General features: G+C 44.1%; 1 protein-coding gene across 1 annotated transcript in view; it reads left to right on the top strand.

The window, feature by feature from the left end:
• Window positions 1–14,495, top strand: part of si:ch211-272n13.3 (ankyrin repeat domain-containing protein 36A) — a 77,369-nt gene that overhangs the window by 57,584 nt on the left and 5,290 nt on the right. The window contains exons 5-32 of the mRNA XM_052061955.1: window positions 37–210; window positions 710–816; window positions 920–1,057; window positions 1,188–1,348; window positions 1,930–1,999; window positions 2,085–2,157; window positions 2,284–2,335; window positions 2,673–4,003; window positions 4,254–4,482; window positions 6,435–6,496; window positions 6,590–6,668; window positions 6,793–6,891; window positions 7,955–8,031; window positions 8,124–8,187; window positions 8,269–8,313; window positions 8,405–8,638; window positions 8,732–8,809; window positions 8,901–8,959; window positions 9,839–10,078; window positions 10,190–10,558; window positions 11,173–11,357; window positions 11,651–11,818; window positions 11,909–11,939; window positions 12,023–12,164; window positions 12,302–12,515; window positions 12,588–12,771; window positions 12,890–13,036; window positions 13,733–14,195. Of these exons, the coding sequence (XP_051917915.1) occupies window positions 37–210; window positions 710–816; window positions 920–1,057; window positions 1,188–1,348; window positions 1,930–1,999; window positions 2,085–2,157; window positions 2,284–2,335; window positions 2,673–4,003; window positions 4,254–4,482; window positions 6,435–6,496; window positions 6,590–6,668; window positions 6,793–6,891; window positions 7,955–8,031; window positions 8,124–8,187; window positions 8,269–8,313; window positions 8,405–8,638; window positions 8,732–8,809; window positions 8,901–8,959; window positions 9,839–10,078; window positions 10,190–10,558; window positions 11,173–11,357; window positions 11,651–11,818; window positions 11,909–11,939; window positions 12,023–12,164; window positions 12,302–12,515; window positions 12,588–12,771; window positions 12,890–13,036; window positions 13,733–14,195 (5,275 nt within the window). The remainder of the gene's footprint in view (window positions 1–36; window positions 211–709; window positions 817–919; window positions 1,058–1,187; window positions 1,349–1,929; window positions 2,000–2,084; window positions 2,158–2,283; window positions 2,336–2,672; window positions 4,004–4,253; window positions 4,483–6,434; window positions 6,497–6,589; window positions 6,669–6,792; window positions 6,892–7,954; window positions 8,032–8,123; window positions 8,188–8,268; window positions 8,314–8,404; window positions 8,639–8,731; window positions 8,810–8,900; window positions 8,960–9,838; window positions 10,079–10,189; window positions 10,559–11,172; window positions 11,358–11,650; window positions 11,819–11,908; window positions 11,940–12,022; window positions 12,165–12,301; window positions 12,516–12,587; window positions 12,772–12,889; window positions 13,037–13,732; window positions 14,196–14,495) is intronic.

Here is a 14,495-nt window from a genome sequence, read left to right as displayed (position 1 = left end):
TTTCACGATCATGTCAATTCTCCCTCATTTTATCAGGCAGTGCAAGGCCAGTATGAACTCTGTACTAATATTCTGTTGGAAAACCACGCTGATCCCAACCTGGTGGACACAGAGGGAAACTCGGCTTTACATTTAGCCTCAAGCATCTCATCCGTCTCCACCGTTGACGCCCTCGTGGATCATGACGCTGACATCGACGCCCAGAATAAGGTGAGTGCCATTATTGCCGGACATAAGGGTAGAAAAAAAAACCAACCAGCTTTTGGATCAAGGCTTTCTGGCCACTATGATGAGAAGTATATACGGTACAGCGGAATACTGATTCACTATTGTTGTCTTAAAGTGTCAATCAGTTCTCATATCCAGGCAACAGTTTTATTTTCCAAGTGCTTTTGTAGTCTATCTTCCATTCATCCAAGGTTCCATACTTTGTTCCTTCTTCTTCATATCGTTAGCCTATATAGCATCATTGCCCTCATCATATTTGAATGTGGAACCAAAAAAATAATAATAAAAACTGTCCAGTTGCTTTTGATTCGTCGTTTGCAGATTAGTATGACCTGGATGACTGAGAATCTAAAGCCATAAAGAAAAATACAATTTTTAACATGCACATTGGTGCATTTTTTAAAATTGCTATTATAAGATTAGATGAGTTAGAAATGACGGTTGTATTGATCTACATTTTACGGCAAAATCTAATTTTTAGGAGGGGATTTCTCCGCTGACGGTGGCAGTCCAAGAGGACCACATCGAAGTGGCCGAGATTCTGTTGAAGAAAGGTGCCGACGTCAATATTTTGGACAGAGATCGAAGGTCGGTGACAAATAATGACTCGTGGAATGTACAGTATTGAAACCATCCTAATGCAGCTTCATAAATGGCTTTGTTTGTGCGCGGCCTCTGAAAAAAACTACAGGTCGGCGTTAATGATAGCTGCCGGCAATGGTCACGTCAGCATGGTGCGACTGCTCTTGCAGTTTCATGCAGATATTACTCTGAAGGATAACAAAGGACACTCGGCCGAGGATTACGCAGTGATTGAAGGCCACCACCCGTAAGTTTCGATTTGGACCAGTCAAGGACTGACACCAAAAGTGCTTTATACTCTAATGAAGCCTCTGCTTAAATGTCAACCTGACAGGTTCTAGCTTGCCGTCAATCTCAGTGTCTTGACTCTGTTGCAGCTGCGCCATCCTCATTACTGAGCACGGTACCCTACGGAATCAGGCAGCCTCTGTGTCTCATCCTGGTCCAAGCAAAAAGAAGTTGAAATCTGAGTTGGGCAAGGCTTCCCGAGCTATTGAAACTGACTTCCCTGTGGGAGGACCGGCCACCGACAAAGATGGTGAATAGTTTATACAAGATCATGAAATGCCATCGCTGTTCAGTTCAGTTCAGTTCATTTCAGCTCATGATACGTTAGTCAACCCCGATCTGGGTGCGTGTGACAAATGCTAAAGGCTTTTTCTCCGCATATGACTCTTTATGATGAGCAAGCTCCTTTCTGTTCGCAAGGAAGCGACCGTTTGCCGTTCCCAAGTTAACTGGCTGCAATGTGTTAAGCCCCGCCCTTTACTTTACAATTGTGGGACGCCAATTGAAGAGCGCCGCAAAGCAGTTTCTTTCTTTCTTTCTTTTTTGTTTTAAATGATTGTCATAAATTTTGTGTATTTATTCCTTACAGTCATTGACACTTCGCACGAGTGGTTAAAAACAACACAAATATCGGATTAATACGTGACTAAAATAAATCATGTATAACATTTTTCAAGGTCGCTTTAAGATGTGCTTTTAAATAGGACTGTTTTTCATGATCATAATTATTATTGCTATTGGCAAAAATGTTTACTAAAGCGAAGAGTTGTGCTCAGTGGAAACCGTACAAGAGTTTATTTATACGTAAAATGGCATTCCATCTGTCGTGAGTCCGTTTTTTTAAAGGTCACTGCATTGATTCAGACTTGGAGGAGAATTCTCAAGCACACTCACTAAGCCGGTGAGCTTTGATTCCTTTTCACTGCATGAAACGTACACACATTAGTGACCGTCCACCTTCCACCTCTTCTTTCCTGTGATTATAGGGTGTCAAAAAAAGGCGTCGCCGATGAATGGGCTTCCTCTGATGACGACTGCGAGTCACTCAGTGTTGAAAAGGTCAGTCAAGTCAACATCAACAATGTACTGAAATGTAAAAAGTCCCGTTTGTTTGCATGTAACCTCCTGTCTGCTTTTTTTTAAGTGAGCTTCTTTGTTTTATTTTTTGTTCCAATTTCCTTTCAGACTCCACCAAAAATGAACCTCAGGAAAATGCTTGAATCAAAACGAGGAAAAGGTACTTGCCAACAATTTTTCCGTGCAATCCTCCCAATAGTTGATTTGGTGTCGATGGTAATTGAATTCATAACGTTCATAGCCTTTGCAGTGCTCGACAAATCCATGAGTGCTTCCGAGTCTGACAGTGACAATAGTCCCCCGAGAGTTGCGTCCAGTAAACCCCTGAAGCCCCCCGTAGGACCCTCACCTGCTCCTTTCCTTCCCAAATCCTCCCAGATGACCTCTACCCTTCTCCTAATCTACTCAAAGGTACATGTTTATGATTCTGTCGCTTTCCTTTGATGCCGTTCCTCTCCTTTTTTCCCCTTGCCCCCCCCTCTAAATATTTCAACAAGCCAAACGTCTTTCGGAACCTGTCGAGGGAAACCGTGTTATCATAGAGCGACTGTCAGGAAGTGAGTCGAGTTCCGAATCTCGAGCCCAGAAATCGGAAGATGATGGCTCTGAGGAAGAAGAGGAAGTAGATGAAGATGAAGAAGAAGAGGAGGAGGAGGATGACGATAATGAGGAAAAGGAAGAGGAGGCGGAGGAGGGGAGTGAGGATGACTCTGATACAGCTTCTGTTCAGTCGAACACTTCTTCAGAAGACGCGCAAAATCCCCCCCTTGCGGAACTCGATCTTGATAGTGGGAAAGCTCCACAAAAACGTCATTCTGATCGTATTCCCAGTCACGCCAGTGTGACTCCAGATAATCCTTCGCGAGCATCTGGTATGTCACGTTCGCAGATGTTACGGTCGTTGGACGCGGACCAGGATTTGGTCGTGTCAGCCGTTAGAGTGGAATCGAAATATTCCGACGAGGATGACGAATTCATGTTGTCACCGAATCAAACGACCGTTTCGAAGTGCAGCGCGAGGCCCGGCGGCGCACAAATGGACGATTTGTCAAAGGAGCGTGATGACAGCAAAGAAACGAGCCCTCAGATCAATCCTCAAACAAGTCAAAGAATTATGCTGGCAGAAGGCACAAAGGGAGACGGCGAACCGGACACGGAAGGTGGCGTTTCCAAAAATGAAAAACGCAAATCATCATGGGGCTCCTCCTTAGAGGAAACGGACAGTGACGGCTGTGAGGAACACCATGACATCACAAACAGGACCACGTGGCCAAAAGGCGGCGAGGCTACATCGCCAGGAGGGACCGGCTCATGGCCCAGAACACCCCACGATCCACAAACGCCCCTTGATGAAATAGCGCCACCTCCCTCTCCACGTTTCAAAAACAGACCATCAACAGCAGATTCTGATTGGGATTCCTCATCAGAAGAAGACGGGGCAACCGTTGCCGAAATTCATGCAAAAGTGACATCAGAAGAGCGGTTGGTTGAACCCTCTCCGTCATCCAATGAAAATGGCCGCGGAGAAACCCTCAGCGAAAACACCCCTAGAACCCGAGTCCAACCATCCAAATCCTCGCACGGCCAACCAGCTGATGAGCAACCTGAGCTGAAACCTTCCACCACAACTAATTTGCAACGTTCCCCACAAGGCGGGGATACCCATCCTCCCGTTGAAGAGTCCGCGAACAAACTCAACAAAGAGAAGATGGCCGTTATTGTGTCAAGCAAAACTGACGCCGCTGGCGATCACCCGGATGAAAGCGTGTTTTCCGAACCGTTGCCTCACACCGACATTGACGATGTTGATTTGGACTCGCCCGATGAGGTAGGGAGCTTCAGAAGACACGGCGAAGGTGTCACCGTGCTGGCACAGTTCGTTTTTGTAGCGGGTAGTCATCGATCTAAATGTATATTTAGATTTATCACTAGAGTTGCTTGTACTTTGGGTTTTTGAATCTTCTACAAGTTGTCTCTTTGTGTTTACGGTGACTCAGCTTTCCCTGCTTTTTTTTTTTTTACCCTCGCAGTCCATTCCCACCGATCAAAATGTCTCATTAGCTCATATTTGTATACAGAAAGAGGAGGATGAGAACGATGCTAGTCACGAGGACCCAGACGGTGATGATGAAGAAGATGACGACGACGATGAGGACCAAGGGGAGGAAGAGGAGGAAGGAGAAGAGGAGTTGGCAGAAGATGAGGAGGAGGACATCTCAGATGATCAACTAGAAGGGAACAGAAGTCTCCCGGATGGTACGACAGACGTCCCTGAAAAAAGAGACGCATCCAAAGACGCAAAAAGCGGTAAGAGCAGTTCAGGTGTCCCTTCTTTCTGCGGTCGGCGAGTACCAGTGTTCCCTTAAATGATGCCATGCCTCGATTAAATGCCGGGTGCATGCATTGCATGCACACTTACCTCAAACAACCTCTCTTTTTTTTTTTTCCAGGGGTTGCCTTGACTTAGAAGTTTCTGATAATTTGTTCAGTGACCACCCTCAAGTTTAATAAGAACAATATTAAGAATACACTCCACAGCAGGCATGTCCAAAGTCCGGCCCGGGGGCCAAATCCGGCCCGCGGCCGAATTTCATCCGGCCCTCGGCCCCTGTCATAAAATCAGTGCCGTCTGGCCCGCAGTTTGGGCGCAATGGAACACGTGTTGCATTGACTGAGGTCTCGTAGACTGGTGAGTGATGTTTCATAGAGTACTGCTTCCCTCTAGTGGCTAAATGAGTAATAGCATTCACTAAATGAGTAATAGCATTTAGACAGTAGAGGGCATCACTCACGAGTTAACAAGACATCACTCCGTGTTTATATTGACTGATATGTCATATTTCAAATGATCCTTGCAGTTGTGGATATGTGTATTGCTTGTTCATTTCCATGTTGTTCGAGTCAAAGGTTTTGTGACTATTGAAAAGTCATGGTGATACATTTTATCTTTCAAATCAATCAATTTGCACTCAGGAGACTTCCGTTTAAGAAAAAGTCAAGTGAATAAGCAGTTGCATGTGATATACCTGTTTCAAATGAACCAAAAGAAATTCTTAAGATTGTTGAAATTAAAATAAAAATGGAAATGTGAAACAGACTGGCTTACTAAAATTTGTTGAACAATATTGTTGTTCAATGTAAAGAATGTCAGCCAAGGTCGGCCCCCCGACATTTTACCACATAAAATCTGGCCCCCTTGGCAAAAAGTTTGGACACCCCTGCTCTACAGTATTGTACTGTACTAAAAAAAAACAGTATCTGTAAAAATAGAAATAATTTGTGCAGTTCTTGTAATCATTGTGTGGCTCCTTCCGCTGTACATGCATTGGCCACCAGGTGGCGGTTTACAACATCTGATTATTCCCCGTCTCAGTTGACTTGGGGCAGTCGGCAAAGGTACAGACTGAACCGGTCGCCAGCCAATTGCGAGGCACACATAGACAAACAACAAAATTAAATTGCTGTTGTGTTGTTGTTGTTTGTTTTGGGTTTTTTTTTTTTTGCTTGCTTGCTTGTTCAAGTATTTGGTGTCGCATAATGTCATTCGTGCCTGTGCTGCAGGGAGTCAGAGCCTCTTCTATCTCATCACACTCATCATTCACACCTATGGACGATTTAAAGAGTCCTCAATGAACTTCACATTAAAACAAGTTTGCGGGAGGTAATCAGACTGGCTTTGTTGTATGGTTTTGAGGTGGTAGGTGGCCAGGAGACAGAGCTTCGATGTGGCGCATTTGAAGATGCTGAGATTTTCGGAAGCAGCGACGACCTCTTCAGTGGGACAGCGCAGACCAGAAGGTGTGGAGGCAAGGATAGAGAGGCCAGATTGAGATGCTTTGGATATTAGAGGTCGTGGCAGAGGATATAGCGATAGAAGGATGCTGGAAATGAAATTGCCAGGTAGGAGACAAAGAGAAAGACCGAAAACGAGATGTGCAGATAGTTGGAGTTGGGACAGAAATGGAGCGGACATGGACAGACATGTATGTTAGGTTTATCATCCATGTCTTTGGACTGCGGGAGAAAGCCTACGTTGCTAATCTGCATTTGTTTACTTTAGGCAATGTATAAATCAATCAATCAATCAAAGCCCCACCTCTTACAAGTGCCTTGGCCGCTGCAGCTGAGTAAAGCCGCTGTTATGGCTAACGTGCTTGTCTGCTGCCAATTGACATGTATGATATGATACATCTGCTTCCCACGTTATTCCTCTTTCATTTCCATGATTTGAATTAATGCATTTATTTTGAAAATCTCAGGTGTTTGTTCAGAGTCGTGTCTCGAGAGGGAAGAGGAAGAGCAGGACTCTTGTGATTCTGAGGTATAGTACGTTGAATACACACATTGGTATAAATGTTCTTTCAGCTCTTTACGTAAAAAAAACCCTCTTCTTTTATTACTTTTTAATCACTAGCATGAAGACCAGAAATTGCCACGTACAGATCAACAAACCGTACACGCACAGAATACTGTTGGAGAGAAGATGGAAGATGGTAAGCTGTCATTAACTTTTTTTTTTAAATCCTTTTATGTTCGAGAAACCGGTTTTCCAAATACATTTCAGTGTTGTGTGGTTTCATGTAGCCAAAACAACCTGTTGCATTTTTATTTTTGTAGACTTGTTATATAATCCCTCATTTTTAAGAGGGGCAGGAGGCGGGTGGATGCCCGAGCCTTGGTGGAGTAGAGGCAGGCAAAGAGGTAGCCTGCGAGTGGGTAGGAAATGTCAACGGTCACCGTGTTGATTTTGGGCAGCGGCATGTTACCTGTGCACGATACCTGACCATCTACTCATGAACGCTTTTCACAGAATGCATGCGGCGTACGTGCACGGTTCATGAATGGCATTCTCGCTCTTCAAACCATCACTCTGCTTCATAGTTTGCCAAAAAGGGGAATAGCAAGTGGGGAGTCAGAGCGAAAATTGTCAGCTGCAATTTAGATGTTGGTGTGAAAAGTGTCTGCGATGCTGAGTTTTTGTCACCAAAACGAAACATGGAATCTAAATCAGTGGTTCTTAACCTAGTTTCGATCGAACCCCAGGGATTCGCAGAGTTGGTCTCAGAGTTATAAGACACACCCGACTGATGATGTTAATTAGTTATGACACGCCCACTTGGCCATCACTGGCTCTAGATGATCACATGACATTGCTTGTCCAATCTGTGCTGTGGGAAATTTAGTTCGCTTAGTACTCAATGTGTGACTGTCATGATAGTACGTCGTACAATTAAAAATTTATTTTTAAAAAAGTATAATTATCTCTTAAAAAGTTATTAACTTTTTTTCTGTTGTAAATAAATGTGTTTTTTTTAATATATCTTGGGTTTTATTTAAAAAAAATTGTTTATTTATTTTTCACTCATGGAGGGTTCAGTGAATGTGCAGATTAACTTGTTGGGTTTGGTACTTCTAAAAAGGTTCAAAATGCTTAAAATTTCTTAATCAGGTATTTTCATTAACCGTCATCTCATTTGCATGGCATCTTTCCTTGAACGTCTGTGTCATGGAGTCCATCCATCATATTGGAAGTACATAGTTTCTCTTTTTACTGTCTATTTGTTCATGAAAGTGCTTCAAGTTTCATACTCTCAATTTGATCACCTTGACAAGATGCTAATTTATAGCTGACCCCTCAAATGTTGTCACTGAACTGTTTCCACTTCTGTCTTAGTTAAAAAAAAAAAAAAAACAACTTCTTCTGGCAGACCAGCACGAGCTTGTTTGGGCTGAATGTAACACGGTTCAAATTACGACCTGAAATGACGTCACTTTGCAGGCCTTGGTGCTGTTCCGTCTGCTGCTGAAAGTAAAGACACCAGAGATGGTCAAAAAGAGGATCCAATGCGAAAAGAGGTAAAAGCTCATCACCAGAATGACGGTACTGTATTATTTTTATTTGTTTTTTGAATATATGTAATAGTAATGGCTGATTCTCACACTGCTAGAATGAGGAAACCAAATGGGGACTGCTTTTGAGCAAATGTGAAGGAAAAAGCAAGGAAAAAACAGGTCAGTAAGTTTACAAACCTGAGACAATACTTCTTCTGTTCTTTTGAATACATACGTTTTCTTTCTTTGCTTCTTTGACAGACCTGATGGAGGAACTTGGTTTAGGAGATTTTGACTATGCTGAAGGTCAGAATGACTTCTTATCAAGACAAAATTGTTCAGCTTAAGTTGGAGCGGGTGGGTCAATTTTTTGCCCTTTTTTCCGTCCCTTTTACAGATGCATCAGACTGGGATACATCAAGCAATATCAGTAAGAAAAGCCTGCCTGGAGGCACAGAGACTCCCCCGACACCCGAAGAATTGCCACAATCCTCCATTAAGGAGAAGGAGCCCGATGAGTCACCAAGAGCACCCGTCGCTCCTCCGAGGAGGATCGGAGCAGACGAGAAACGGGTCGCCGCTCCTCATCCACAGCCTCGTTCCAAGAAGGCGGTGCCTCAAGAGAGTGACAGTAAATCACTTTGCACTTTTCTTCTTATTTCTTTAAACTTGCCATTCAAGTCACATTTCAACAATCTTGTTTCTTTTGCATGTTGTACTTCAGATTTGGATTGTGGCCAAGACATTTCGGCTTCATCATGCACGGCGGCCAATCGGCACCTTCGGAATGCGAACAGAGATGGTAAAAAGTCCCACAACTCTTTTCTTAGTAGTCCTACATGTGCACATGTTCTCTGTGTAAAGACTCTGCCTGTTCTTCGGCTACTCTGAAGTTTCAACAGAGGCAGAAGACAAAAGATGCCATTTGCAACATGACAAGCAGCAAGAAGAGGTGAGAAATCGCTCGCTGATCTCTCACACAATGCTTATTTCAATCGTCACCACACCACACATTCCTTCACACTCATGGAGAGAAATTTTTAGGCAGGAAGATGGGGGGGGGGCTTCAACATGGTTTGACTTTAAATTTCTATATAAAAATAAATAAAAAAATATATATAAATCTGGGCGGCCCGGTAGTCCAGTGGTTAGCACGTCGGCTTCACAGTGCAGAGGTACCGGGTTCGATTCCAGCTCCGGCCTCCCTGTGTGGAGTTTGCATGTTCTCCCCGGGCCTGCGTGGGTTTTCTCCGGGTGCTCCGGTTTCCTCCCACATTCCCAAAACATGCGTGGCAGGCTGATTGAACACTCTAAATTGTCCCTAGGTGTGAGTGTGAGCGTGGATGGTTGTTCGTCTCTGTGTGCCCTGCGATTGGCTGGCAACCGATTCAGGGTGTCCCCCGCCTACTGCCCGGAGACGGCTGGGATGGGCTCCAGCACCCCCCGCGACCCTAGTGAGGATCAAGCGGTACGGAAGATGAATGAATGAATGAATGAATGAATGAATGAATGAATGAATATATAAATCTGCACCTGGCTTTCCTCTCCAAATCGTGTAAAGGGTTGTTCATGTCATTAATAGAGGGACTTGCGTATCGGGACACCTGGTGATGAGATCTTTGGAACGGTGTGCCCTCTGGAATTATAACATCTTCCATTCAATTTCGGCAAATCACACATCCGATCAATTAACATACTATGTTGGCAATAATTTTGCTGAACTCACATGATGAAAATGTCGGCCATTGTTTGGGAAGATAATAGTGAAATGCCTTGTTTTGTTTTTTGGGTCTTGTTTTGTGCCCGCCCCCAACCTCCCCTCAAAAATAAGGAAAAAGATCATGCATTCGAGTCATGTGACTTGGATTCAAGTCACCCACGCGCGTCTGAACTGGCGGGCTTTGTTGGGGGAGGCCATAACGTGGTTCGAGATCAGCAAAGACCCCATGATGATGTTCAACCGCTGACCCGGTATGAGAAGCTTTGGGAAGAAGTGGAGATGAAAGAAGCAAAATCCACCGTTGGATTTGAAGAGCAGTTCAAAGCAGAAAGTTTCGCTGATGAAATGCAGGTGAACGCATCCTCTGCTGAAGAACAGTCAAGCGACGAGGAGAAAGGAGATGCCATTTTATGCCTCGCTGCTCGCGCAAGGAAACTGGTCCCACTTTCTGTCCCGGAACAGAGGGCGTCTGCTTCGGACGAATCTGCGTCGGATTCTGCTGACTCCTTCGAGACCGAGGAGAAGATACCGGACTGCCGCTTCCCTGCTCGTGAGAGCATCATGGTTGAAGAAGCCCTCCATCGTGAGGCACCGCAAGCTGACAAGGCAAAGGAGGAGAGCAGGGTCGACTCCACTGGCCGCTGTAAACCTGAGCTTCGTCACAAACCTCAACTAGACGAACCTGAAAAATACCACAACAACTCGAAGAACCCGCCAGAATTTGCTAGTTCTCAGCCCCAGAGGCTCAACAGACAGTCTGCTTCTTTCCCTGTTGTTGCCCTTCAAGACTTTCAAGAGGACGTGAAGTTGAACCAGGAAGTCGAGAAAGAGGTAGAAGATGGACCGCCCGGCTCCTTTAGTTCCTTTCGATGTTTGCTGTCCTCTCTCATTATATTTTTTATGAGGGGGGAAAAATGCTGATTGGCTCCAAATTTGTCAAACAGCATGAACATTTGACCCTTTCGTTGTGTTATTTGACCGATTAAAGTTTCTTTAACTATCCACCCTCATTTCTCCTTTATCCTCATCCCACATGGCATTTTTATGCACCGCGATTTTCATTTATTTATGTATTTATCGGGAATATTCTCTGATGATTTGGACCTACAGTGGATCTAAAAAGTCGCCTTTGACAAGTGCCATTTTTCTTTCATTAACTCCGTTTGCACAGTTTTGTTTCCATCTCATGTTCAAATGAGTGTACGCTTTGAGTTGTTGTTTGTCTTTCCACAATGTTGTTAGCGGTAGACTATTGCATCCTGCATGGACTTTGCATGTGTTGTAGTCCTTAATTTGCTGAAAGAATATTTCCGTGTGCGTTTCTTTGTCAAGTGCGAGTTCCCGCTTTTAGCTCTCCAAAGAAATTCCAAATGACCGTGTACGCCAGACATGTAAAACAAAATACGAGGTCCAACCTTTTTTCGCCGTTGCTGTGGTCTTTTCAGGCTGTCAAGGAGACTCCCGAGGCTGCGGTTTCAGTGAAAAATCCGAGTGCCTTCAGTGGCACAGGTGGGAACGCCTTCGAGGGGTTTGCCATCGAGAAGCCCGAGGTTGGCTCAGTGAGCCTCAATGAGACGTCGAGTCAGGCTGAAGACTCCCAACAAACACGGAAGCCTCTAACCTCTGACACGTATGTGATTTCTTGCACTTGTTTTTTTTTTTTTTTTCCTTTTTTAAATAGTCTTGACATTTGTATGTTAACATATTACACATGGGACAAATAGAACCCATTAGATTTTATTGGAGAGCCAAATAAAGGATGTAGCAGAACAGTATGGTTTGCAATGTTCCTTCAGATTAAACCCTCTTTTCTGCCTTTTCACGTTTCACTCAATAACTGCTTTACATGGGGTCACTGTCATCCATTTTACGGACCCCTGTCTGTGTTTTTCTTTTTTTTTTTTTTCTCTATATCACGAGAAGCGTACCGGTGGAATCCCAACTCTCACATCAGCGGACCTCCGGCGTCGGCAAACCCAAAGAACAAGCTGTACAGAAGGTCTACGCATCCAGAAGCCCTCAGACTGACAACAGAGAGCTCTCATTGTTTGACGACAGCACTTTAAGTGACATGTCGGATGATGAAGCAAGGTGTGTATTGTGCCTCATGACACACATTTGATTTGGAAATTGTTCATTTTCAATTGTTCATCCCCCCCCCCCCCTCTCTGTTGGCAACAGGCATAAAACTAGAGACCCGAGAACAAAACAGGTAATTTAATTTTTGTGCCTTTTTTTCAAGACTGAAGTTCAATACTGTATGTCGATTACGGCGACATTTTTGCATTTATTCAGCAGTCAGAAGAAATTGAGATGTGTGAAGATATTGACGAGCTCAATTCGTCATCCGACGTGACCACAGATGATTCAGACTTTCGCTCTTCAGGCCATCGTTGTAGCTCTCTCTTCATTCAGAACCTGGATTCACTTGTGACTGGTGCGGTTCGTTTATTCAAACAATTGAACTGAACAGATTTCCACATACATAAAAAAAAAGCAGATCACTTCAGTATTACGGCTGTCTCATTCATCACAAATTCCCCGTCATCTAAGTAGCTAGTCTTTATTTCTCAGACTCCAGGAGCATGGTCAAGCTGCAGAACATTTTCCACAAATATGAGCGCTCCATTCAGAAGGCCAAAGGCCTTCACAGCTTTTTTGCCAAAAAAGCGAGCCTCCTGGAAACGGATAAGGCTGAGCTACAGCACTCTCTGGATGAGGTGAATGATGTCAAATCGGCCTTGGAGCGCACTCAGCTGGACTTGCAAACGCAAGTCACCAACCTCAAGTGAGAACTACTTTATTCTCTTTGTATTATTATTTTTTTCATAATCTTTGCTGTCTCGCGGTTGCGGTGCAGATTTCAGCTAAAACAGGAGCAGGAAAAGGGACGTAACGCCACCATGATGTACAACACCACCGAAGATAAGCTGAGGAGGACAAAGGAGCAGCTGCAGGTCGAGGTTCAGGAGAGGCAGAAAGTGGAGCTGGCTCTTCTGAACTTGGAGCAGGAGATGCGAATACTAGTAAACAACACGAAGCAGGTACGACGCGTGCGGTTGTCCCCATCAGAAGCTGCGAGTCGGCATCTCATGAGACTTCTGGAGGCCATTCCGTAGATGATGTTTTTTTTTTTTTTGTATTTATCCTTTATCGCTCCAGCTGGAGAAGGACTACAATCAGACCCAAACGCTGTTGGCTCAGGAGCGCAGCGCTCGCACAGTGCTGGAGAATCTGCTCAGCAGTCATGTGCGCAAGCAGCAAGAGATCGAGGAGGAGAACAAAACGAACATCAGCAAAAGTCACCAGGTACAGCGGCGGTAGTTTTGTCACCCTTGCGAGCCATTGCTGCGATACTACAGAACAAGAGTCAGTGAGGATGGTGGTGGACGTGTTTCACGTATCTAAGTTAAGCCAGTTGGTCAAAAAATTGTGTAAGTCAAAAAAGTTCAACGAACATTTCATCCGTTTTTCAAATACTTTAAAAAGAAATGAAGAGAAAAACTTTCAAATACTCATTTTTTTAAATTATATACTGTATACAAATCGTATACTGTACATGTGTTTATATATTGCCATCGATGCAACTATACATTATAATTATTTCGACAGTGTGTATATAAGGGATATATATATATATATATATATATATATATATATATATATATCCCTTATATATGTCTGTGTTTATATATATATATATATATATAGTAAACATAGTGTATTTTCCCATTTTAAACGTGTTTACAGTATCATATACAGTATGTAACCTGAATTAGTAGTTTATTCATCTTTTGTTTGCAAATGAATACAAAATCTTACAGTATACATGGAAATATATTTTAAGGCTTGATAATATTATGTAGAGGGCCTACAAATTTCATATGTTCCCCTTTTTTCCTTTCTTGGGTTAAAAAGTCTGTTTAAATTCTCGTAAATCTGTGGGCATAAGAGGGCGTTGTGCGACTGAAGTATTTGCGTCCATGCATTTTTCAACATTCATAGGCCTTGTCACAGCTCACGGAGGCCAGCGACAGGGAGCGGGAGCTGCTCCAGCAGATTTCTATATTTCACGAGCAGCTGAGCACCCTCAGAACTGACCTGGAGAATTCCCAGGCCAGCAGCAGCATCAAGCAGAGAGACCTCCAGGAGGAAAATAAAGCCCTCAAGGAACAACTGGAAGAGGCCAGGCAAGCTCTCAAAGCCAACGGGAACACCATGAACCAAACCGCCTTGGACTTCAACAACCAGACGGCCATCATGAAGTCCGAGTTGACCGTCACCGCGACTCGCCTGGAGAACGAGCGTCAGACCCGAGAGACCCAGGCGGCGGAGTTGGAGTCGGTCCGCGCTCGCCTGACCGCGGCGCTGCAGGAGGCCGAGCGCTCCATGGCGGCCCGGTCGGACGCAGAGAAAGCTCTGCTCCAAGAGAAGGAGGAACACCGTCGTCTTAAAGACAGACTCTCGAGTGAGTAGCGCGAATTCTGTCATGACAAAAACTCTGGACAAGTTCAGGTTTCCACCTCAAGATTGAAACGACAAATAATGGGGATGATTATTGATCATTGCAGAAAATACTTAAGTCCATAAAGAAAAACAATGTTGCACATTTTTGACTGCAATTATTTTATAACCGTTAGCTTGTGAATCCAGCCAAATACGCCAATATGTCAGGTCATCACCAGGCAAAAGACGCTCTAGGCCTCGACTTGACTCTTTTGATCCCCCCCCCCCAACAAAAATGTTTTTTTTTTAGTTTTTTTTTTTT

Source organism: Hippocampus zosterae, chromosome 3 (genome assembly GCF_025434085.1).
Source record: "Hippocampus zosterae strain Florida chromosome 3, ASM2543408v3, whole genome shotgun sequence".
NCBI classification, from domain to species: Eukaryota; Metazoa; Chordata; class Actinopteri; order Syngnathiformes; family Syngnathidae; genus Hippocampus; species Hippocampus zosterae.
This window is presented reverse-complemented; position numbering and strand designations above follow the sequence as displayed.